Genomic DNA, 19,254 nt, shown 5'->3' with positions numbered 1-19,254 from the left:
AATAAACTACGACATCAGTCGTACATCGACCACCGAAGAGCGCACATTGAAATAAACAGACCCTGCTCAGAAAAGTAAAGTTCGCTTAAGTAAGTCAACAGTTTGCAGCACAGTTTTGGGACTTTTCTGCGCAGGAACTGGATGTTCGATTTAAGACGAAAAGGATGGCGTAGCGACACTAAAATTGGGTGACGCGAGTAAATTATAATACATTTCTCAAAAAGGTCTAACTAAATGGCAATAACAACGCGTGTTGCCTGTAAACTGTCAATTTCATTTATTGACAAATCACAGAAAGAGGGACAGTCCCCCTTTCCCTGATTGGCTGGTCTATTAATTTGAACATCGAGATAAGATAGGTGTGCTATTGAATAAAACCAGTTGCATATTATGTTCAATAATATTTATACTTATTTTAAATACATAACATTATTGAGAAGTCTAATATAAACATAAACAATTATATACAACAACAAAAACTATCATCATGGTTGCATAATAAACATATACGCAAAAGAATAATCACTCAGTCCAAAGGAATCACAAACACAGATTAGTTTTAATTCAATATTACTTTACTCAGTCGACTCTTTATGAAGATAATAAATGAATATAATAATTAACTTTCTGTCTTCAGAATCATATGATTTTTACATAGGCAAACAATTTTTTTTTTGCCAATTCAGAACTCTCTAATTATTATTTTCACTCTGTTTCAGGACACAATAATTTGACTAATGGCTTGTGCAAAATTTGCAAATAAAAATAAAGCAATTTATAGAAGATGGATATTGTCTTGCCTTGGTATTAATATTTATTTAAATATGTCTCAAATAACTTTAGCATGATATTATATTATTATGTAAGGTTTTATTAAAGGAGTCCTCAAAAATTTGAGTTCTAGAATCGAGCAGGGATTCTTAAAAATGATGATTTATTAGTTGCCAGACAAAAGCGCACAATACAGAATTCAAAACTGTTCGGTTATTTTAGCAAAGTAGCAATGATCAGAACACACATAGAGTACAAAAGAAAGTTATGCGTTACCTATATACGAGGGTATATAATACTATCCATCCTTGCTTGATTTCATAGAAGCCTGCCAAAAAACATTTTTAAAGTTAATCTATTACCTTGTATGTTCTGAACAAGTACATTGATGGAAAATCCCATGCGCTTTTTTATGCTCCAAAAGGGAGAACTTCTGCCTGTCAAAGCGCGCTAATCAACAGAGTGACTCAAAATCTAAACGATACTGAATTGACCGTTCACATTTTTAATATTACTTAGACAGTGTGGAAACTACTATCCTTTGACGCACATCACAAAATAGTAAAGCTGCCCCATCACCTACTAATACTTTGCTCTACTTCCTATTAACCTTTACTATTCCAGTTGTATCAATACATACCACAATAATGTCACTCTTGCATGTTTATTTGATATTGTTGTCTTTAGTACTGTTTTAAATCTTCAATATACACATGTTATGTACTTACTCCTTCTATTTGTTATGACTACAACTTGTTTATATGTATTTTTTTTGCCATTTCTCAATGTGTTCTACATTTGCAATCTCTGTAAATTATTGATGTTCAACTGTTTTATGGAGAGTGGAACTTAAAAAAATATATACATCAGAATTATAAAACAATACTTATGCACAGCAAAAAAAATTGGTTCTTATTATATGGAATGTAATGGATAATAGGTGATATCCTTTTACGTCACATATAATTTAATATCAACCATAATAATTTGCTTGGAATTTTTAAGCCAGTTAGCTAATACTTTTAGAATGTCAATTTTTTATCACAAATCGCTACGCCTCTTCAGCGGGGGGGAGAATATTAGAAACAATGGCGATTATTTCTTCCACTTCTTTTTCAGACAGCCTTTCCTCGCTCTCCTGTACAATCTGTAAATAAAAATACAAATGAATTAATTAAATACCATGAAACATCAATACAAGTGAATTCAATTGAATGTTGGTAGCTTCCATGGTATTGATAATAATAATAATGGTCTTTATTCCAGAAGATAGGAAGGTAAGTGCAATCACACATCCCATAGAGAGAATAAGTATTGTAATGTGTGGGTTAGCATTTAATCGACACACGCTTACTGAAGAAATCCCAACACTAGCCGGAGTTTGCCAAAGGCGTCCGAATGTCTGAACGCAAGGTTACATATAACCTCGTCACGAACGAACCATTTCATTCAGGAAAGTTCTTTAAAAGGTGAGTGGAGTAATTGGCGCAGCCCCCCACTGAGAGCGCCCCGCGCGAAGCTCCCTGGAGAGCAAGCTCAAAAGATTTATTCATCCTGAATCGAGAGAAGGAGAAAGAACGTGACTCTGGGAAGACTTGAATCAAGATACCGTCTTATGAATCTTAATACTAATCCTTTTTTGTGAACGCTTCTGTTTGAGGAACGAGGACTTTGCCATACCGCACTACCGTCATTCGGCATGAGGCAGCAAGTTTTTTGGAAATGACGTGGCGAGTTGTCGATGAATTCGGAACGGACCCATGAGATACACACAGGAGGAAGCCGAGGATTGAGACAACGAGGTTCAAGACTATAATCGCTGCACTTCCGTCATACTTACGTCGTAGTTACAAATTTATCAGTTATACTTTTGTATTTTAAGTTTATTAAATACCCAAGGATTATTGTTTGAGAACAAGTGAGTAATTTTCTTTTTCATGAATCTACTAACGCACAATCCTTTTGAACGAGAGTATCATGCTTTCCACCCACTACACTAAAATATGTGACATTTGACACCCAACGTGTTATAACATGTGACAGAACATAGTAACATACAGGGATTCAAGTAAGAACATATTTATAAATAAGAATAGAAATAAAACAAAGATATAAAAGAAAAAAAGTTAAGGCGTGTTGAGCTTCCTCTTCCTTCTTGAATTAAGGTTCTATAGAACTTTACGGTGTTCATCAACAGAGCAGATTTAAAATATAAACTGTCGGGAAGCATGACTTACAATAATTTACAAATGGGAATCAAAGCTGTGTAAATTGTAATTTTTGCATATTAACCTCCTCAGGCCCCGCGTCTCCTGGGGGCGACATAAAAAAGGTCCATAAAAGTGGTGTGATTCCAAGGATTATATCAATTGCAAACTAGTTTCGAGTTTGCAGTGTTGCTCATAGATGTCAGTAACTCTTTTTAAATTGACATATTTTTCAAATAAATGTTTACACAACGGTTTTTTGACAGTTTAAAAATGGCAGGTCTGGGAGAAGGACGTTTCGCTGGTTCAGAAATTGGTAAGTTTGTTATATTTACTATATTTGCAGCTCAACTGATACTATGTGCACTTTTTGGTGTTCTATTATGTTTATTTTATAACATCGAATTGATAGATTTTCAATGTTTTGTCATTCATGTCTGTGAAAAATGGCCAAAGTTGTATGTCTCCAGGAGGAGACATCGGGTCTTAGTGTCAAAATTTTTCAGACATTAACCATTTAGACATATTTGGTATTATTCACGCATTTCTTTCATAAATATTAAATAACTTTTACAAGTTAGTTGAGAAAACAATTCAGATAACACGTTTTTAAACACATTTTCGTATGCTAATTCATATGATGTTTTCTATTTACAGATTCTGATGCATTTATTAATTTTGTCAACTGATGGATGGATGGAAATATTTCTGAATGTGACCTCAGTGATGATGAGAGTAACGACCCTGACTTCAATGAAACTACTGCCGATGAAGTGATGATATTTAATGACGAAGAGTTAGTCAACAATATTGAGGAAATTAATACAACAGAATCCACGACCCCCAGCAGGCGTGAATTTTGGAAGAAATCTGATGATTTTTTTCCGGTTCCTCCAGCACCAGAGTACGAAGAATTGCCTTCCAATGCTGTAAATTTGCCTCCATTCGAATACTTCAGTAAGTACATTCCCCACAATATGTATATTGACTTGCAAATACATACAAATCAACGGTTTTTGGCTGAAAGGGGAAGACCATTGAATTGCTCTTTGGCTGAAATGAAAACATTTTTTGGGGTAACCTTAATAATGTCATACCTAAAATATCCCAGAATTAGAATGTATTGGGCAGCTAAGACTAGAGTTCCAATTATAGCCGATAACATGACGAGGATTAGGTATTTTAATATCCGAAATAATTTAAAAATACGTGATGACGCTTTAGCGTTGCCAGAAGAAAAGTAAAGTAATAAATTTTGGAAAGTTCAACCATTAATTAAAACTATCCAAAATGGATGCAGACTGAATCCACGGTCATCATCGGTATCCATTGATGAACAGATGATACCGTTTTGGGGGCACACATCAGCAAGGCAGTTTGTGAGAAATAAACCGAACCCATGTGGTTTGAAAAATATGGTGGTAACTGCTCCTGATGGCCTACCATTTGATTTTTTTATATATCAAGGTAAAGGAGATTCAATCATTGTGGGCGATGAATATGAGAAATTGGATATTGGAGGCAAGACGGTTATACGCCTTTCTGAGACTCTTCCACCAGGAGTTACCATATACTATACATGGACCGTTACTTTACTTCCATCAGACTTTTGGATTTACTTCACATTAAAGCTGAATGTCAAGGTACTGGTACTATTCAGGTGAACAGAATTCCGAAAGACTGCAAATTAAAAACAGACAATGAAATGAAAAAAGAAAATCGAGGGTCCATTGACCAGTCCGTGAGAAATGATGGCCAAATAGCTATTATTAAATGGTTTGACAACCGCCCAGTTACATTAATTTCTAGTAAAGAGGGGAAAATTCCTACCGATCTATGTCGCCGGTGGTCGAAAAAAGACGGTCGATATATAATGGTCAATAGACCAGCACTCGTGAAAGCCTACAACACAAACATGGGCGGTGTTGACATGTTAGATCGGATAATAAGCACCTACAGAATAAATGCACGAACCGAAAAATGGACAGTCCGATTATTGATGCATTTATTTGATTTTTCCATAGCTGCATCTTGGATAGAATACAGACGAGATCAGATAGCATTGAAAACCCCGAAGAAGGATATTTTGGATAACTTAGATTTCAGAGTTCAAATCGAAGAGCATCTAATCCACAATCATTCACAAGCACCTGATCCTAACTCTGATTCCGAATGGGAGCATGAACCAGCACCAAAGCGTTCCAAAGCTGCTGTTCCACACCCGCCAGATTCTCTAAGGAAGAAAAATGTACTTCACATGCCAATTTTCCCGCATCCACCAACCAAAAATCGTTGTCGCTTCCCTGGGTGTAGCTCTAATGCAGCCCGCGTACAGTGTTCAACATGCAAAGTTTTTTTATGTTTGCAGAATAAAAGAAATTGTTACCAACTGTACCATGAAATTTAAATAAATTTATATTATTTTTACCCTTCAAATTTATTAATGTAGGTATTCACTAGAATAACTAATTAAAAGCTTTTTTTAAATATAAAATACCTATAATATGTCCTTTAACTATAAACGTTTTGCAAATTCATAATAATGTTGTTTTATTAGATTTGTGAACTAATATCTAATAAAAAAAATAAAACAAATTTTACATGCTAGAGACCCCGCGTCTCCTACAGGAGACATATGATTTTGGTAAAACTATATATAGATTATTTTTTTTTTAAATTTTGTACATTTCTGTTATTTTTTTGAAAAACAAATACACAAAAAAAAAATTAAATTTTAAACAATTTTTTCCCTGGGCCCGAGGAGGTTAAGTCACATTCAATACATTCTAAAGTATACTTGTATAATTTTAAGTAAGTTTTAAAAGTATTAATTAATTTCACAGATATGTCGAAACTTATAACTATATTATAAAAAATGTACAGGGTGGCGTGTGACATTTGTGTTTTTTAAAATTGAAATAACAGTTTACATTTCAAAACCTAATTTTTTTTTATTATCCGTACAATATGGGAAATTTGATATTATACGTTTTGAAAAGGGTATTAGGAAAATGTCATCTACCATAACATACACACTCACGAAGCCATTTTAGGAAGTTTTCATGCACTCTCTCAAGCATGGCGTCGGATAAATTGGAAATTTGAGCCCGAATAATATTGTACTGTAGGATGTCTACGATTTAGGGGATGATTATTGTAAACAAGGGTCTTCAGGTAACCGCGCAGGAAAAAATCACAGGGGTCTATATCGGAAGAGCATGCAGGCCAATTGAAGTCGGGGAAGGTTTCTCTCAAAAAGTCCACTGAAGTCCTGGATGAACGGATGTGGCAACATCTTATCGGGACCAAACATCTTCTAGTCCATAACTTCGAAAGCCAACATAATAAAATCCTCAAGAGATCAAATGACGTGTAATGGTTCTCTGCGGTCCTCCTCTTATCGCAGCCGTATTTTCTCCTGAATGTATATACCCATCCTAAAATCGATTTCTATGCATATAAAAGTAGACCCCTACTGAAAAAGTGCACCCCTTCACCGACTACTGCATGTTTGTGACCAAAAATAAACCACTCACTACTAACTAGATCGATATCTTCGGGCTTTTCGTAAGATACAAATTGGTCCTAAAAAACCATAGATATGCCAATATATAGACTTTCAGAATTTTTCATCGTTGGATATAGTTAGGCAATCATATGAGGTCACAATATTTCGGTTCCAATTTTCAATCGGTGTTATGCCCCCTGTTTGTGACTCAAAACCATTGAGTCAAAAATTTGCCGCCTGTCCACTTCTATCTAGACTATCATCCACCCTTCGCGACCCTCTTGGTTTTCAGGACGCCTATTCCAAAAAACACAAGTGTCGCGCAAAATAAAATTAATATAGCAATCATTATAATTCGTAACAATAAATAAATAATATACATATTATTTAGAAGCTTACAAGTTGGATTTCCAATGGCGATCTCGGAGGTGTATTCAAAATCATGAGTTTTTCCGTTTTGGTGAGTTTGAATGGCTTTAAGGCTGTGAGCAATTTGCTGATCTTCTCTTCGCTCTGGTTCTTGCAATCTGTATCCTGCAAATAGCGCAGAGTCTAGAAAACAAACAATTCACACATTATTAAGGATACCTAATCAAAAATTACAATTAACAGGATTTATTAAGGACCACTACTATACTATTTAGAGCAAGGCTGCCCAACCCCAGGCCCGCGAACGAATTATAAGTGGCCCGCGTGAACCATTTTTAAAAAACCCGCCAATCCGCCAATTTGAAAAAGTGTCGCGGGCCCGCGGTAAATAAATACAATGCAGCTTGCGCGCGGTCACCAGTGTTGCCAACGAAGGCGATTTATCGCTATTTAGGCTACTCAGAACGAGAATCAGCGACGAAAAATCTAATCTTGTAGCCACCCCCCACCCCCATGGAATTTGAAAAACATATGATGTTTTTGGCGCGGAATTTCTTCTCAGCGAAGTTCCGTAACAACCCCCCCCCCATGGATTTCAGATATTTTGTGGGGATCACTCATTTAGAATATTTTTTTTGTGGGGAATTATGTTTTATAGAAATTCTCTAACAACCCCCCCTCCCGTGGAAATAGGAACCGTCAGGTATTCAGTGGCCCGCCAGTGATTCAAAATCGTCAATTTCGCCCAACTGTTAAAAAGGTTGGGCAGCCTTGATTTAGAGAAACAGCTTTATAATAAATCATCAATTTATTTAACTAATCTATATTAGGAATCATTTTTAAGAACCTATTTTGATCAAACATAATATTATTTAATCTGATTGTACAGATTACAGTCGATTCCGCTTAACTGGTACACCGGTTTATCGGGACAGCCGGTTTTTTTTGAGACAAAACCTAAGGAACAGAAACCAAATAAAGAAACTAATACTAATTTTTTGGAATAAATTTATGAGTAAAACCTCAAATTGTAATATTTAATTATTGAAGACAATATTAGCAATTTCTGAATGAATATTTGAAACAGAAAAAGATACGGTCACATCTAGGACTCGAAACCAGGACCCTTGTCTTGACGGGGCACCACTCTACCAACTGAGCTGACTTGAGGATTCAGTCTTTTCGTTCTGCGAGGACTGGCAAGGCTGAGTTCCCGGGTTCAATTCCTAGATGCGACAGAATCTTTTTCTGTTTCATATTTTCACTTGGGAGTCGCTAATATTATCTTTAATGATTAAAATAAAATACATTCCAAACAACTTTGATCACAAATTTTCTAACTAAATAAGAACTTCAATGGGTAGTAAAATCATGATGACATTGGAAGAAATTATGATAACTTACTTCATAAGTAACAGTGGCTAAGGAACCTTCCTTCTTATATTTTTTCTGGGTATTGTCTTTCAGCATTTGCAAAATTTGAATGACTTCATAATTGCAAAGGGATGCAGCATTAGCGTTAATTCTGTAAGAGTTACAATAATTACAATATTAATATCAAGAGTGATGTGATGGAATTATATCCTCCTTTCTAACGTATACATGAGAGACGAACAATGGGTTTAAAAAAATTATTAGAAAAAATCAGAGTAATCTTGGCAAATTCCGCTGCATGCAAAGGCTCTTTAAAAAACAATCCTTGATTTCAACTAATGGTAACAACTATTCTGCCGTGGTAAGTAAATACACAGTAATTAACATGCGAGTCATTCTCAGAATCAAGGATTAAAGTTTTGTTTAACTTTTTAGCTTAATTATAATTGGCCTAATGTACTGATTTTTCGTCAGAACACTTGTTCTGTGTTATCTTTTTTTTTAAGTTTGTAAAATATAATAATATCTGTTGAAAATATGTGATTTTCTGTTTTTACTTACAAACGTACGTAACAAACGCCTGTAAGTAAATAACAAAAAGCAGTATAAGAAGAACACGTCACACGGGTCGCAATTTGAGCCAGTAGGTCTATGGCATCTGCGATTGCAGCTATTTTGTGAGGCGAAAGGAGTGAGAAGGAGATGGGAAAAGGACTATAGCAGCGTGCCGCAAACACATTGTATGTTATTTTATTGTTGTGGTGGTTGTTGTTGTCATAATTTTGTAATGTTTGTGATTCTGCTTTTTGGGGTGGTTGTTTTGGTATTTATGGTGGAGATTGTTTTGGTGGTCGTTGCGGTGCTTATTGTGGAGGTTGATGTGATGGCTTTGTGATGGTTTTCTTAGTGGTTTGTGGTGGAGGTTATTATGGTAGGTATGGTGGTTAATGAGGAGGTTTTTGTGGTGGTTGTAATGTTATTTTCTGTTGTGGTAGTTGTTGTTGTTGTGGTGGTAGTTGTTTGGTGATTGTGAATTTTTTTTTTTAAGTTTCTTTATTCATTGAATTGATTGTTACATGCATTGAGGATTTTTCGACCACCATGCTAAGCACATGCCCGTGTTATGTTATTACGGTGAAAAATGTGGTGGCGGTTGTAGTCATTGTGGTGGTTGTTGTAGTGGTAGTTGTTTGGTGGTGGTTGATGTGGTGGCTGTCGTGGTGAAGGTTATTTTAATGGATGTTGTGGTGGTTATTGTTTGGTGATTGTGGTGGTGGTTGTGATTATTGAGGTGTCGGTTGTGGTCGTAACATGGTGGTTGTAGAGGTGGTTTTTGTGATGGTTGTTTTGAAGGTTTGGTAGTTGTACGCGCAAAAATCTAGTATTAATAATTATGCGAAATAACGCAAATTATTTAAGCCATTGAGTAAAATATAGTGCGTTGTGAGTATGTATTTTGAGATGGTAGGTGAAAACGCAGTGTGTTCTTAAACGTAAAACAGTATACATGCAATAAATTTCTATTTATTTACAGAAACAGGAATACTACGTCTTTGCCTACCAAGGGCGGTCAAATTGCAATAACATTAAAAACAATATCATCTTTTTTACAAAAAAAAGGGAAATTAAAAAGAAAATTTGTATAACATAAAAAAATCTATACATAACTTCCCTAACTCAGCTCATTTATGCTAATTACTGCGTTTTAGTTAAGTCGGGGGTAAGTAAACAATCACGGAATGGGATTTTAGTTTGGGTTATATTAATAATTTCTACGTATTTCCTAGCACTTAACTTTGATGGAGAAAAATTGGAACTATGCATCTTTTACCATCTCTCACGACATAAATAGTTGTTTTTGTAGAAATTATGTGAAACCAAGTGCTATTTATAATTTTTGCGTATTAAGTATGCACCGGAATTCGACAAGTTTATCAAAAGCGTGCCGGGCAGGATAATTTGATGTTAGTCAAATGTTGAGTTCAGACAATAATACAAAACAACTTTCGATTTTAAGGCCATCGACAACACGTTCAAATTTGGGGGTTATGCGAAACAAAACTCAGACCAGAAATTACTTTACTTAAAAACGCAGAACAAAGATGAAATATTTTTTAACACTGCGTGTATAGTAAAAAAAGTGTAGAATGCTTTTTATCATTGTTCGCTTTAATTATACTCGGATATGTCTATATTTATTAAAATAACCATTGATAATAACATACGTTTCCATGTTGAAACTTGATATATGAAAATTTTGGAATTAAGTTCGATTTCACCAGCAACTACACGTTGATTTGTACAGGAAAGTCATGAAAATTGTTTTTAATTCATATTTCAATTTACAAATATACCCGTTTATTTATATATTTTTAAGGTTATTTTATTTTGGCCGAGTTTGAAATTTTACATGATGAAAAGGCATAGATTTTGTTACGTGTGTTGCCATAGGTATTAGGCTAAAAAACAATAAACAATATTACCGTCGCCTACTTAAAAATATCCAGGCTAGACATATTTTCTAAAGTGTCGTTCATAAAGCACCAAAAGATTGATTCACGAAAAAGGTAAAAAATTCAACAAAATAATTTGATTCACGCTAAAATTGAATAATGCAATCAATATTAACAAAATTTTCACTAGATTTGTTTTCGAATCTGATTTAAGATTTTGTATCAAAAAACTAATTATTGTGCCGCTTTCGCGGGGGCAGGCAGAGAGGTCAAACCCCCAAACAACTCGGTCTTGGCACACACTCCTTGCTTCTTTCACTTTCATTCATCATGTGTATAATATAATTTATTATAGTATGCAGAGATTAGAATAATGGCGATTATACATCGGGAAAGGTTCCCACATTTTAAAATATACTGTAAAATTTATTTAAATAAAATAAATTCTTTGTAAACACCACATTTCAATAAAAAATGATTTAGATTAAAATGACAACACAAAGTAATTTTGCAATAATTGAAGAAGTAATAAAATTAATTTTAAAAACAGCTTTTCCCTTTTTTTCATGTGACACCACACAAGAGTTTCTCACAAATCTCTACAGTGTAAATAAAAATACAAGTGAACTATATCTGCCAGAAGCGTAGTAGCGTGGCAGCATAGAGGCGATTTAAGTTATGGGCTGCGGGAAGGGATTTATTAATGCGGGTCTTGAGAGGCCGAGATTACATGAAGGAGGAAGTACAGATGCCGGTAGCTCGTTCCACATACGAGCCGACAACACCTCGTATGCCGGGCCCGCATATGCGCGGCCCATACAAATTTAAAAAAAAAAAAAAAAAAATTATATGCGATTTTAACCCTAATGTACAAAGAATTTGTATGGAGAACAAGGTCTTAATCGCTTGAGCTATTCTCGTTCTTTACGCATCATATTTCAGAAACACTTGAAGCTTCTTCCACATCTAATTTTAAATTTTTCTGTGGGATGCCAACTCAACCAAAAATAACGGTCAAAGCAGGTCAAAGTGAAACATCGCGGTTCTATTTTAAAGTGCCAAAACGAAGTAATTTATCAATAAAACGTAAGTAATGTTTTTTTTATACATAGTTTATTGTTCACGGCATGTGTTTCGGTAAATTTAAAATACGAAAACTCAAAATAACCGACAAAATATTACGTCAAAGTATACGCCATGTCTTCGTGATAAAAATGTTCGTTTTATTTCTAGCTATGTTCCATCATATATTGTGTGATTTGCTTTGTTTCGTATCTCATTTTGCAGATAAATCAATTGAGAACATATATCACAGCCTTTGATTTGTCCATATTTAGTTAATATTTTACAAAAAATAATATTCTAATGTCCTCCGCGCTAAAAAAGTGTCCGAGAAATTTTTTGACGTTTCTCCATCAATATTCACGTAAATATTGCCTAATCTTATAAGGATTGTACATTATTATGTAAAGAAAACTACTGAGATTGTGTATAAAAGCCCTAGTTTCGTCAATATTTAGTTAATATTTTTTAATTAAATAAATACGAGACATCGGAAACCTGCACAAATACACGTGAACTGTTTATATGTATGTGTGAGAGGCCATCTTGAAATCATATCCGCGCCTGCGTAAAACGCACTTCGATCTGCGCGCGCAAATATGAACGATTTTTACAAATTCAAATTTTGTATGGGAGCTACAGGGTTCTTACAAAATACATGATTTATTAGAAATATTTATTTCTAATAATATTTATTAGAAATATTATTTTTTATTTATAAAAATGGTAATAAATATCACAAAATTAGATCAGTTATATAGGGTGTGCAAAAAAGTACTAACAAACTTTTTTTTTGTTTAGGTATAAAATATTTATTCGCGTATTGATTTTTTTTCTTTTCTTTCTGTCTATAGGAAACCGACCACGTCGTTGCGGAGTTCTACGGATTCACTGATAGCGAGGATGAATCCCTCGCCGGTGATGTAGAACTTCCGTCAATGGTGGAAATGGATGTTATGGATGGAGGATGAGTTGGAGCCTTTGGAGGAGGGGGAGGAGGAGAATCCAGAGGAGCAGACCTTCACCTGGTCCGAGGATTTCTCCACCTTCACGGGTCAGCGTGAGCATTATGCCGTCCTACAGCCTGGCCCATCACCCGACGTGTTCCCTCCGACAGTCGCTACATCTCCATATGACGTCTTCTTATGTGTTGTTGTTTATGGTTTTGGTTATTTGTTGAATGTGTGTTATCATTTGTTACTTGGATTTTGTTATCTGTGATTGTAATTTGGTACTGGTTGTTGTTATTTATGGTTTTAATTATTTATTGAATGGGTGTATTTGTGCATTATTTGAATAAAAATGTTTACTGAAACAAGTGCATTGTGCATCTTTGCATTGTTTGAATTTTCGTTTCCATTCATTGTATCTTCCACTTTTGAGGAGGACAGAAACAGTGTCTAAAAATTTGAATATTATAATAATAAATTTATGTATGTGAAAAATGATTTTTTTCGCAGTCTCTCGACCAAAGATTAAAAAAACGTGTTTCATGTACCTGTTCTAAAACTGAAATAAATATGATGAAATTTTTTTCTTATTTATTTTTGAACCACACAGTATCTGAATTTAAAAAACGCATTTAAATAAATAAATAAATATTAATAAAAAAAATATTAGAAAATTTTATTTTTATTCCCCGAGTCATGATTTTTTTGTCACCCTGTTCTTTCAAACACATCTGTATACATGGGCTGGCCGCCATTGAATTCAGAGCAATGCAAAAAGATCGCGAATTCTTCTAAGGTAAACTCTTACTTCTTTCATTATTTTTGATATAAATTGATTGTGGACATAATAGATTTGAGGTATCATCAGAAAGATAGTTTTATCTACATTATTTTGATGTAATTTTTATAATATTTCACCCAAGAAAAGTGATGAAAATTTACTTCGTAAGAAATGTCAAAATTTTTACGTCCTAATGAATAGTTTTATTATTAGCATTATTTATTTACAGGTTTCTTGTACAAAATAATATTATTAGTAACAACAGTTGTATAAACTACCGAAATCTGGAAGAATTGTTATCATATACTTATAAAATACGACACAAAAAAATTTTAAGTGGACACTTGACGTTTGATTTTTTTTTTGAATAAATGAAAATATTTTACATTTTCAAAGAAGTGTCAATGGCATTACTTCTTCGAAAAAACCTTTGGATTATTTTTTTTCACGAGGGGTGTCTATTCAGGTTTGTGTAGAAATAAAAAAATCAGTTAATTTTCTTATGAATATATTTTTTTTACATTTGTTTGCCGAATGGGAAAATTTTTACACATTTTTTTTGTTAAAGTTAGCTATTCTGGGAAAACTTGTAACAATATTATCATGTAATATATATGAATAATAAGATACATTATCTGATAAACAGAAAACAATCGCAAAATAAACAATTTCTTTGTTTTTAAACGGATGTTTGACCAAAAGGCAGGAGAGTAATTTGCGCGCGGTTTTTTTCAAAAAAGCTTGGAATTTCCGAGCATACAACAGGTTAAGCAAAAACGAGTCGCAGAAGCGACCCGTTCTCGTGAAACTAAGGTCACAGGTTCCTCTCCGTCGAGTGAACAGACTCGGCATGCCTAGATTCCATCAGAAGAAAAATAAAATATAATTTTCTTCTGACGACAAGATTTGTTTATATGATATGCCAACAAGTTTCATTAATCATGTAACATTATCAGATCAATTAAAGTAATATTTTCAAATACCGGTAAATGTACTTATTTCCATAAATTAATTCATTGTATTTATTTGTAAAAATTTTTTGTTTTAAAGATTATAAAATATGTTTTTATATTAAACGTCGCGATGATTCATCGTGATTTATAATTATTAGATTAATTTGATTTCCTAAAACATCGTCCTGAAATAAAATTTCGTTCAGGGCCATGGAACCATTTGGATCCACATTACCGAAAATACTTATTACATTATAATTAATAAATATTATTACTTGAAAAGTTTAGCAATCCATTTGAAAAGGAACAAAAAATGTCATTTTCAGTACAAATTGCATAACTCATACGCATTGCAACACTATTCATTGATTTATTTAAAACAAAAGGGGTTTTAGCCCATAAGCATATTTTGATTTGATTTTTGACAAAAATGGCGATTTACATATCTTCAAACAATTATAGGTTTATTGAAATATTCCTTAGTAAACGTGCAAAATTTGATCGATATAATAAAATTGATTCATTAAAATATAAATATTCATAAAATAAAATTGATTCATTATAATATAAACATTCATAAAATAAAATTGATTCATTAAAATATAAATATTCATAAAATAAAATTGATTCATTAGGTTAGTTCGTTCAACATTTTAGTTAACCATGAAGGTGGATTTCCTCAGTCTAAACTAAAAGAATATGATGAGAAAAATGAAAGGATTCAGGCAGATGTCATTAAAATTGGTCAAGTTGTGGCTAACGATAAGCTTTAAGTTACAAAATTTTTGCGCAACGCAAGAATAGAACCTGCAAGCAACACATATTTTTGTGCAAGTAATTTTTATCTATATTAAGTAATCAGTCGGTAGTAGTACGAATTTTTTGACGTGTAATCACACCTTTACCAGGAAAATATTGTAGTTTATGGTATTTCAGGTGTAGCAACATTTTCATCGTTTGTCTTTGCTTTCTTATCATATGGCGTGCTTGAAAGCAGGGTAGCGCATGTTCTTCCGCCATTTTCTTTTAAATCAATAAGTTAAGAAATGTCAGTGTGGTGAAGTTATTTCGGTGAAGAAATCTTCCAACATCCGTCCGTTGGAGAAAGAAAATCACAAACAGATCATCATGGAGAATTCCTACGGGGTTGGCGTGGTAAACAGATACGCTCTTTTTCTCGATGATGAATCGGATCCTTTGGATGTGCTGAAAGCAAAGGAGCTCGAAAAAGAGCGCAAGAAGAAGACCAAAGAAGCCGAAAAGGAGAACAAAGGAAAGCCTGAGGCGAAAGCTAAACCGGCTGTCCCGGCTCCAGTGCGCAAGGGCATCAAAGAGACACAGAATGTGAAACCACAAGACGGCAAGGTCGCCGAACCAAAAAGGGAAAATAAAGTTCCCGCCAGACCTGCCGATCCACGCAATCCTGAGAGACCTCCTCCTCGCCGGCGTGAAGATCGTCCCAACGGTCCCTCCGAGAATAGCGAAGGCAACCCCAGGCCCCCACGAAGGGATTTCGGTGATCGCAAACCCGGTACTTTCGAACCGCGTCGCAATTTCGGCGAAAACACCGGCGAACGACGCAATTACGGCGGAGAAGGCGGTGGCGAGCGTCGCAGCTACGGAGATGGTGGTGAACGTCGCAGCTACGGTGATGGTGGAGAGCGTCGCAACTACGGAGGGGGCGAAGGGGGAGTGGAGCGCAGAACCTACGGCGGTGACAACAGCGAGGGAGGCGAGCGTCGCGGTCCCATCAGGGAGAGGGGCGCGCGGGACGGGCCCCGCGGAGGCGGCCGAGGCCAATTTGACGGCCGCGGCAAGCGCGAATTCGATCGTCGCTCCGGCTCTGACAGGACAGGCGTGAAGCCCGTCGACAAGCGAGACGGCGGCGGCTCCCACAACTGGGGATCACACAAAGACGACCTCGAGGAATGGAATAAACCAACTCCAAACTCTGAGGGAGAGCAGACCGACGGGGAGAAGATAGAGCCCGCACCAGCCGCCGAGCCGCGTGAGGTCGTGCCGGGAGCCGAGGGAACCGAGGAGGTACCGGCCGGCCCTGCCGCCCCCGCCGTGCCCGCCGAGGAAGAGGCCAAGGAGCTGACTCTCGACGAGTGGAAGGCTCTGCGCTCTGGTCGCCAGAAGCCGCAATACAACCTGCGCAAGGCTGGCGAGGGTGAGGACTTGACCCAGTGGAAGAACATGGTGGTCCTGAAGAAGGAGAAAGCTGACGGGGAAGACAGCGATGACGAGTACGACTCGGCTGAGTACCCGCAGCGCGTTGGTCGCCAGAAGAAAGTGGTAGGCATTGAGTTTACATTCTACGAGCCCCGACGTGGAGGCGGTATGGGACGCGGGGGTCGTGGAGGACGTGGTCGCGGTGGCCCTGGAGGCGGCCGTGGAGGAGGTGGCGGAGGCGGTGGACGCGGAGAGAGGCGTGACGAGCCTCGCGAGGGTCCCCCGGCCCAGGTGGGAGGGGAGGAGCGCAGGGAGCAGCGTGGCCAGCGCCAGTTCGCCCCCAAGGTGGATGACAACAAGGACTTCCCGTCCTTGGGTTAGGACAGCTCACTGGTGGGTGGATGGGGATGGTTTCCGGTAACATTATATATCAGCTATGAGCTAGAATACAGTCATTGTGTGTAATGTTATTTTTGAAGTAAATGTATGATTATTTACGGAAATGTTTATTTTTAACAGACTGATGTCTTATTCTAGAGACGCCGTTGGGGGCCCTGGAGCGCGATCCCGGCCCCCGGATGGCCGGGGGAGTGTTCCAGGCTCGGAGGTTTAGCTTCTGAGACATCCTTGATTTCTCTCGATTGTGCTTTTGAAGAATTGTTGACATTTTTATAAAAGTTTAGAAATGAGATTCATCCGTTTTGTTTGTTGTAAATGTTGATGGCTGAATTTCTGGGTTTTTTTTACAAAGAGTACAAATAATCGGTTTTGTGATTTGGTGGCTTTTATTTCAGAAGTTTCATCTGTTGACAAAAAATACTGTAAATAATATATACTTATCCTTTTTGTACTTTTAAATGTGAAAATGAATTTCCTGGTAATTAGCGTTGGTTTATTTGAATGGAATAACAGCATGGACAAGATATCGCAGTACAGTAGAATATTACTTATACTTAGCGTAATGTTTCATGTTGACTCATCTCCTAATATCCATGTGTATATCATTCATGTTTTCTCAATTTTCTACATTTTTGTTGGTTTTTTTACAAGACTCAAAAATATGATGAAAAAATTAAATCGAATAGACATCTTTTCAATATAATCATTTATATTTTTAAACTTTGCAACATCACTTGTCATAAGATTGTTATTTTATATAATATGTGAATCTTATGAAGATTGAGGTCTGTAAATAATAGTTTTTAAATAAACTACTGGAATACATTGATATGGTGTTACAAATATTGAGTTTCTTATTATTATTTTACACTAATCATCTCAACTAAAGTCATACATGGATCCGAGGTATGTGCAAGCATAGAAAGCGTGGCAGGCAGTTATTTGTAGTCTAGTTTTATATTACGATCAAACGTTTATGTACTTCATCCAACATACATACATTTATTATTATTGTTATTTTTTACATCTATTTTGTATTAAGTTCCCCATACTGTTTGCCGAATAGATATGTTGAAACTTGTATAATTTCTTTACTTGCCCATGCCTAACATGCCTCCGTCAGCTAACATTACCCATTTTATGCATTACTTGCAACAAACGCCGTCATGGTAACATAAGCTCTTCAAGTCGTATTATCTTTGGTTATAATATTTTTCTTCAATGGAACCAATTTTGTTTTAATTGAATGCTTTGCTTTAGAACTTGACTAATAACAACATTAGCTGCTACTTGTTTGGAATGGTTGGTTTTTTTATTAATATCTAATTTAATTTGTAGTTTGTGCCTTATTGCAACAGAATTTCAACTTACAACCAACATGGCAGAAATCACATTGCCCAGGAATCGGTTCCTTCTGGATTTACTTAGTACAAATCTAAATACAGGAGAATCGAGGTGGAGGGCCGGAAAGAAGGCGAATGTTTGTTCTGGAGTTCGGTGTTTCAGAGATTTCTATGATTATATTAATTGTAAGAATGTCTTATATTCACACAACTGCCAAGTACGCGAGTACTAGTTAGAATTAGGCAATAATCTTACAATACTCCATTAACCAGTTGGTGGACAACATGGCTTACTCATGAACTAGACTAGACTAGTTCTAAACTCCTTCCAGCCAAGTCAGTGCTGTTGCATCGGCCACTGTCTGCAAACATGTTAATTGAGAAAATAGCGATATGTGTAAGTTAATCGCTGCTCCCTAGAATTTTTATCATATAATAACTTTTATTATATAATTCAGTTTTATTAATTTATAAAACAATTGTTTTGCTTTGTACATAGACTGTTTAAATATTGACTCTAAAATTTTGTCTGGAAATGACCTAGCAAGTTGAAATATAGATGGAAATTTAATAAAGTTTTGTAGAATACGGAACAATTGTTTTTATATTAATTTATTCTGTGAAGAGAGTTGATCGATTTACGACTGTCCTACTGCTGACCATCAGCTTCAAAGTCATAGTGAAAGGCAGACGGAGTCCTGGCGGAGGACTGTGAGATGCTTTCGACTGATCACTCTTGGACTACCAGTGATTTCCTTTATGGTAAGATTTTTTTTTTAAAGAAAGGGAAGAGAATCTGGCCAGGGAGTGCCTGGTCATTCAAAAGTAATACAAAGGAAGAAGAGAGGGAAAGGTTTATATTAATATTTTAGTTTGCATTTGTCCAGTGATAGCCATGTGGTTACTACA

General features: G+C 35.8%; 2 protein-coding genes across 2 annotated transcripts; one reads left to right on the top strand and one right to left on the bottom strand.

The window, feature by feature from the left end:
• Window positions 1-412: 412 nt before the first annotated feature.
• On the bottom strand, window positions 413-10,666 carry Polr3I (RNA polymerase III subunit I). Its single transcript, XM_089634223.1, has 4 exons — window positions 10,455-10,666; window positions 8,260-8,380; window positions 6,886-7,038; window positions 413-1,918 (listed from the first exon to the last, which is right to left on the bottom strand). The coding sequence occupies exons 1-4, from the start codon at window positions 10,460-10,462 to the stop codon at window positions 1,823-1,825; spliced, it is 378 nt and encodes a 125-aa protein (XP_089490349.1). The 5' UTR covers window positions 10,463-10,666; the 3' UTR covers window positions 413-1,822.
• Window positions 10,667-15,387: 4,721 nt separating this feature from the next.
• LOC149422016 (uncharacterized) lies at window positions 15,388-18,088 on the top strand. The gene has a single exon (XM_089634221.1). It carries the CDS (start codon window positions 15,557-15,559, stop codon window positions 16,982-16,984), a length of 1,428 nt encoding a protein of 475 aa, XP_089490347.1. The 5' UTR covers window positions 15,388-15,556; the 3' UTR covers window positions 16,985-18,088.
• The last annotated feature ends 1,166 nt before the right edge of the window (window positions 18,089-19,254 follow it).

Source organism: Hesperophylax consimilis, chromosome 8, assembly GCF_061612785.1.
Source record: "Hesperophylax consimilis isolate HC1 chromosome 8, BYU_Hcon_1.0, whole genome shotgun sequence".
NCBI classification, from domain to species: domain Eukaryota; kingdom Metazoa; phylum Arthropoda; class Insecta; order Trichoptera; family Limnephilidae; genus Hesperophylax; species Hesperophylax consimilis.
This window is presented reverse-complemented; position numbering and strand designations above follow the sequence as displayed.

Coding starts and splice junctions, on each gene's coding strand:
- Polr3I (XM_089634223.1), bottom strand. Junction 7,039..8,259: donor TAGCCACTGTTACTTATGAA/GTAAGTTATCAT, acceptor TTTGTTTTCTAG/ACTCTGCGCTATTTGCAGGA. Junction 1,919..6,885: donor CGCCATTGGAAATCCAACTT/GTAAGCTTCTAA, acceptor TTTTATTTACAG/ATTGTACAGGAGAGCGAGGA.
- LOC149422016 (XM_089634221.1), top strand. CDS start 15,557: ATGGAGAATTCCTACGGGGTTGGCGTGGTAAACAGATACGCTCTTTTT.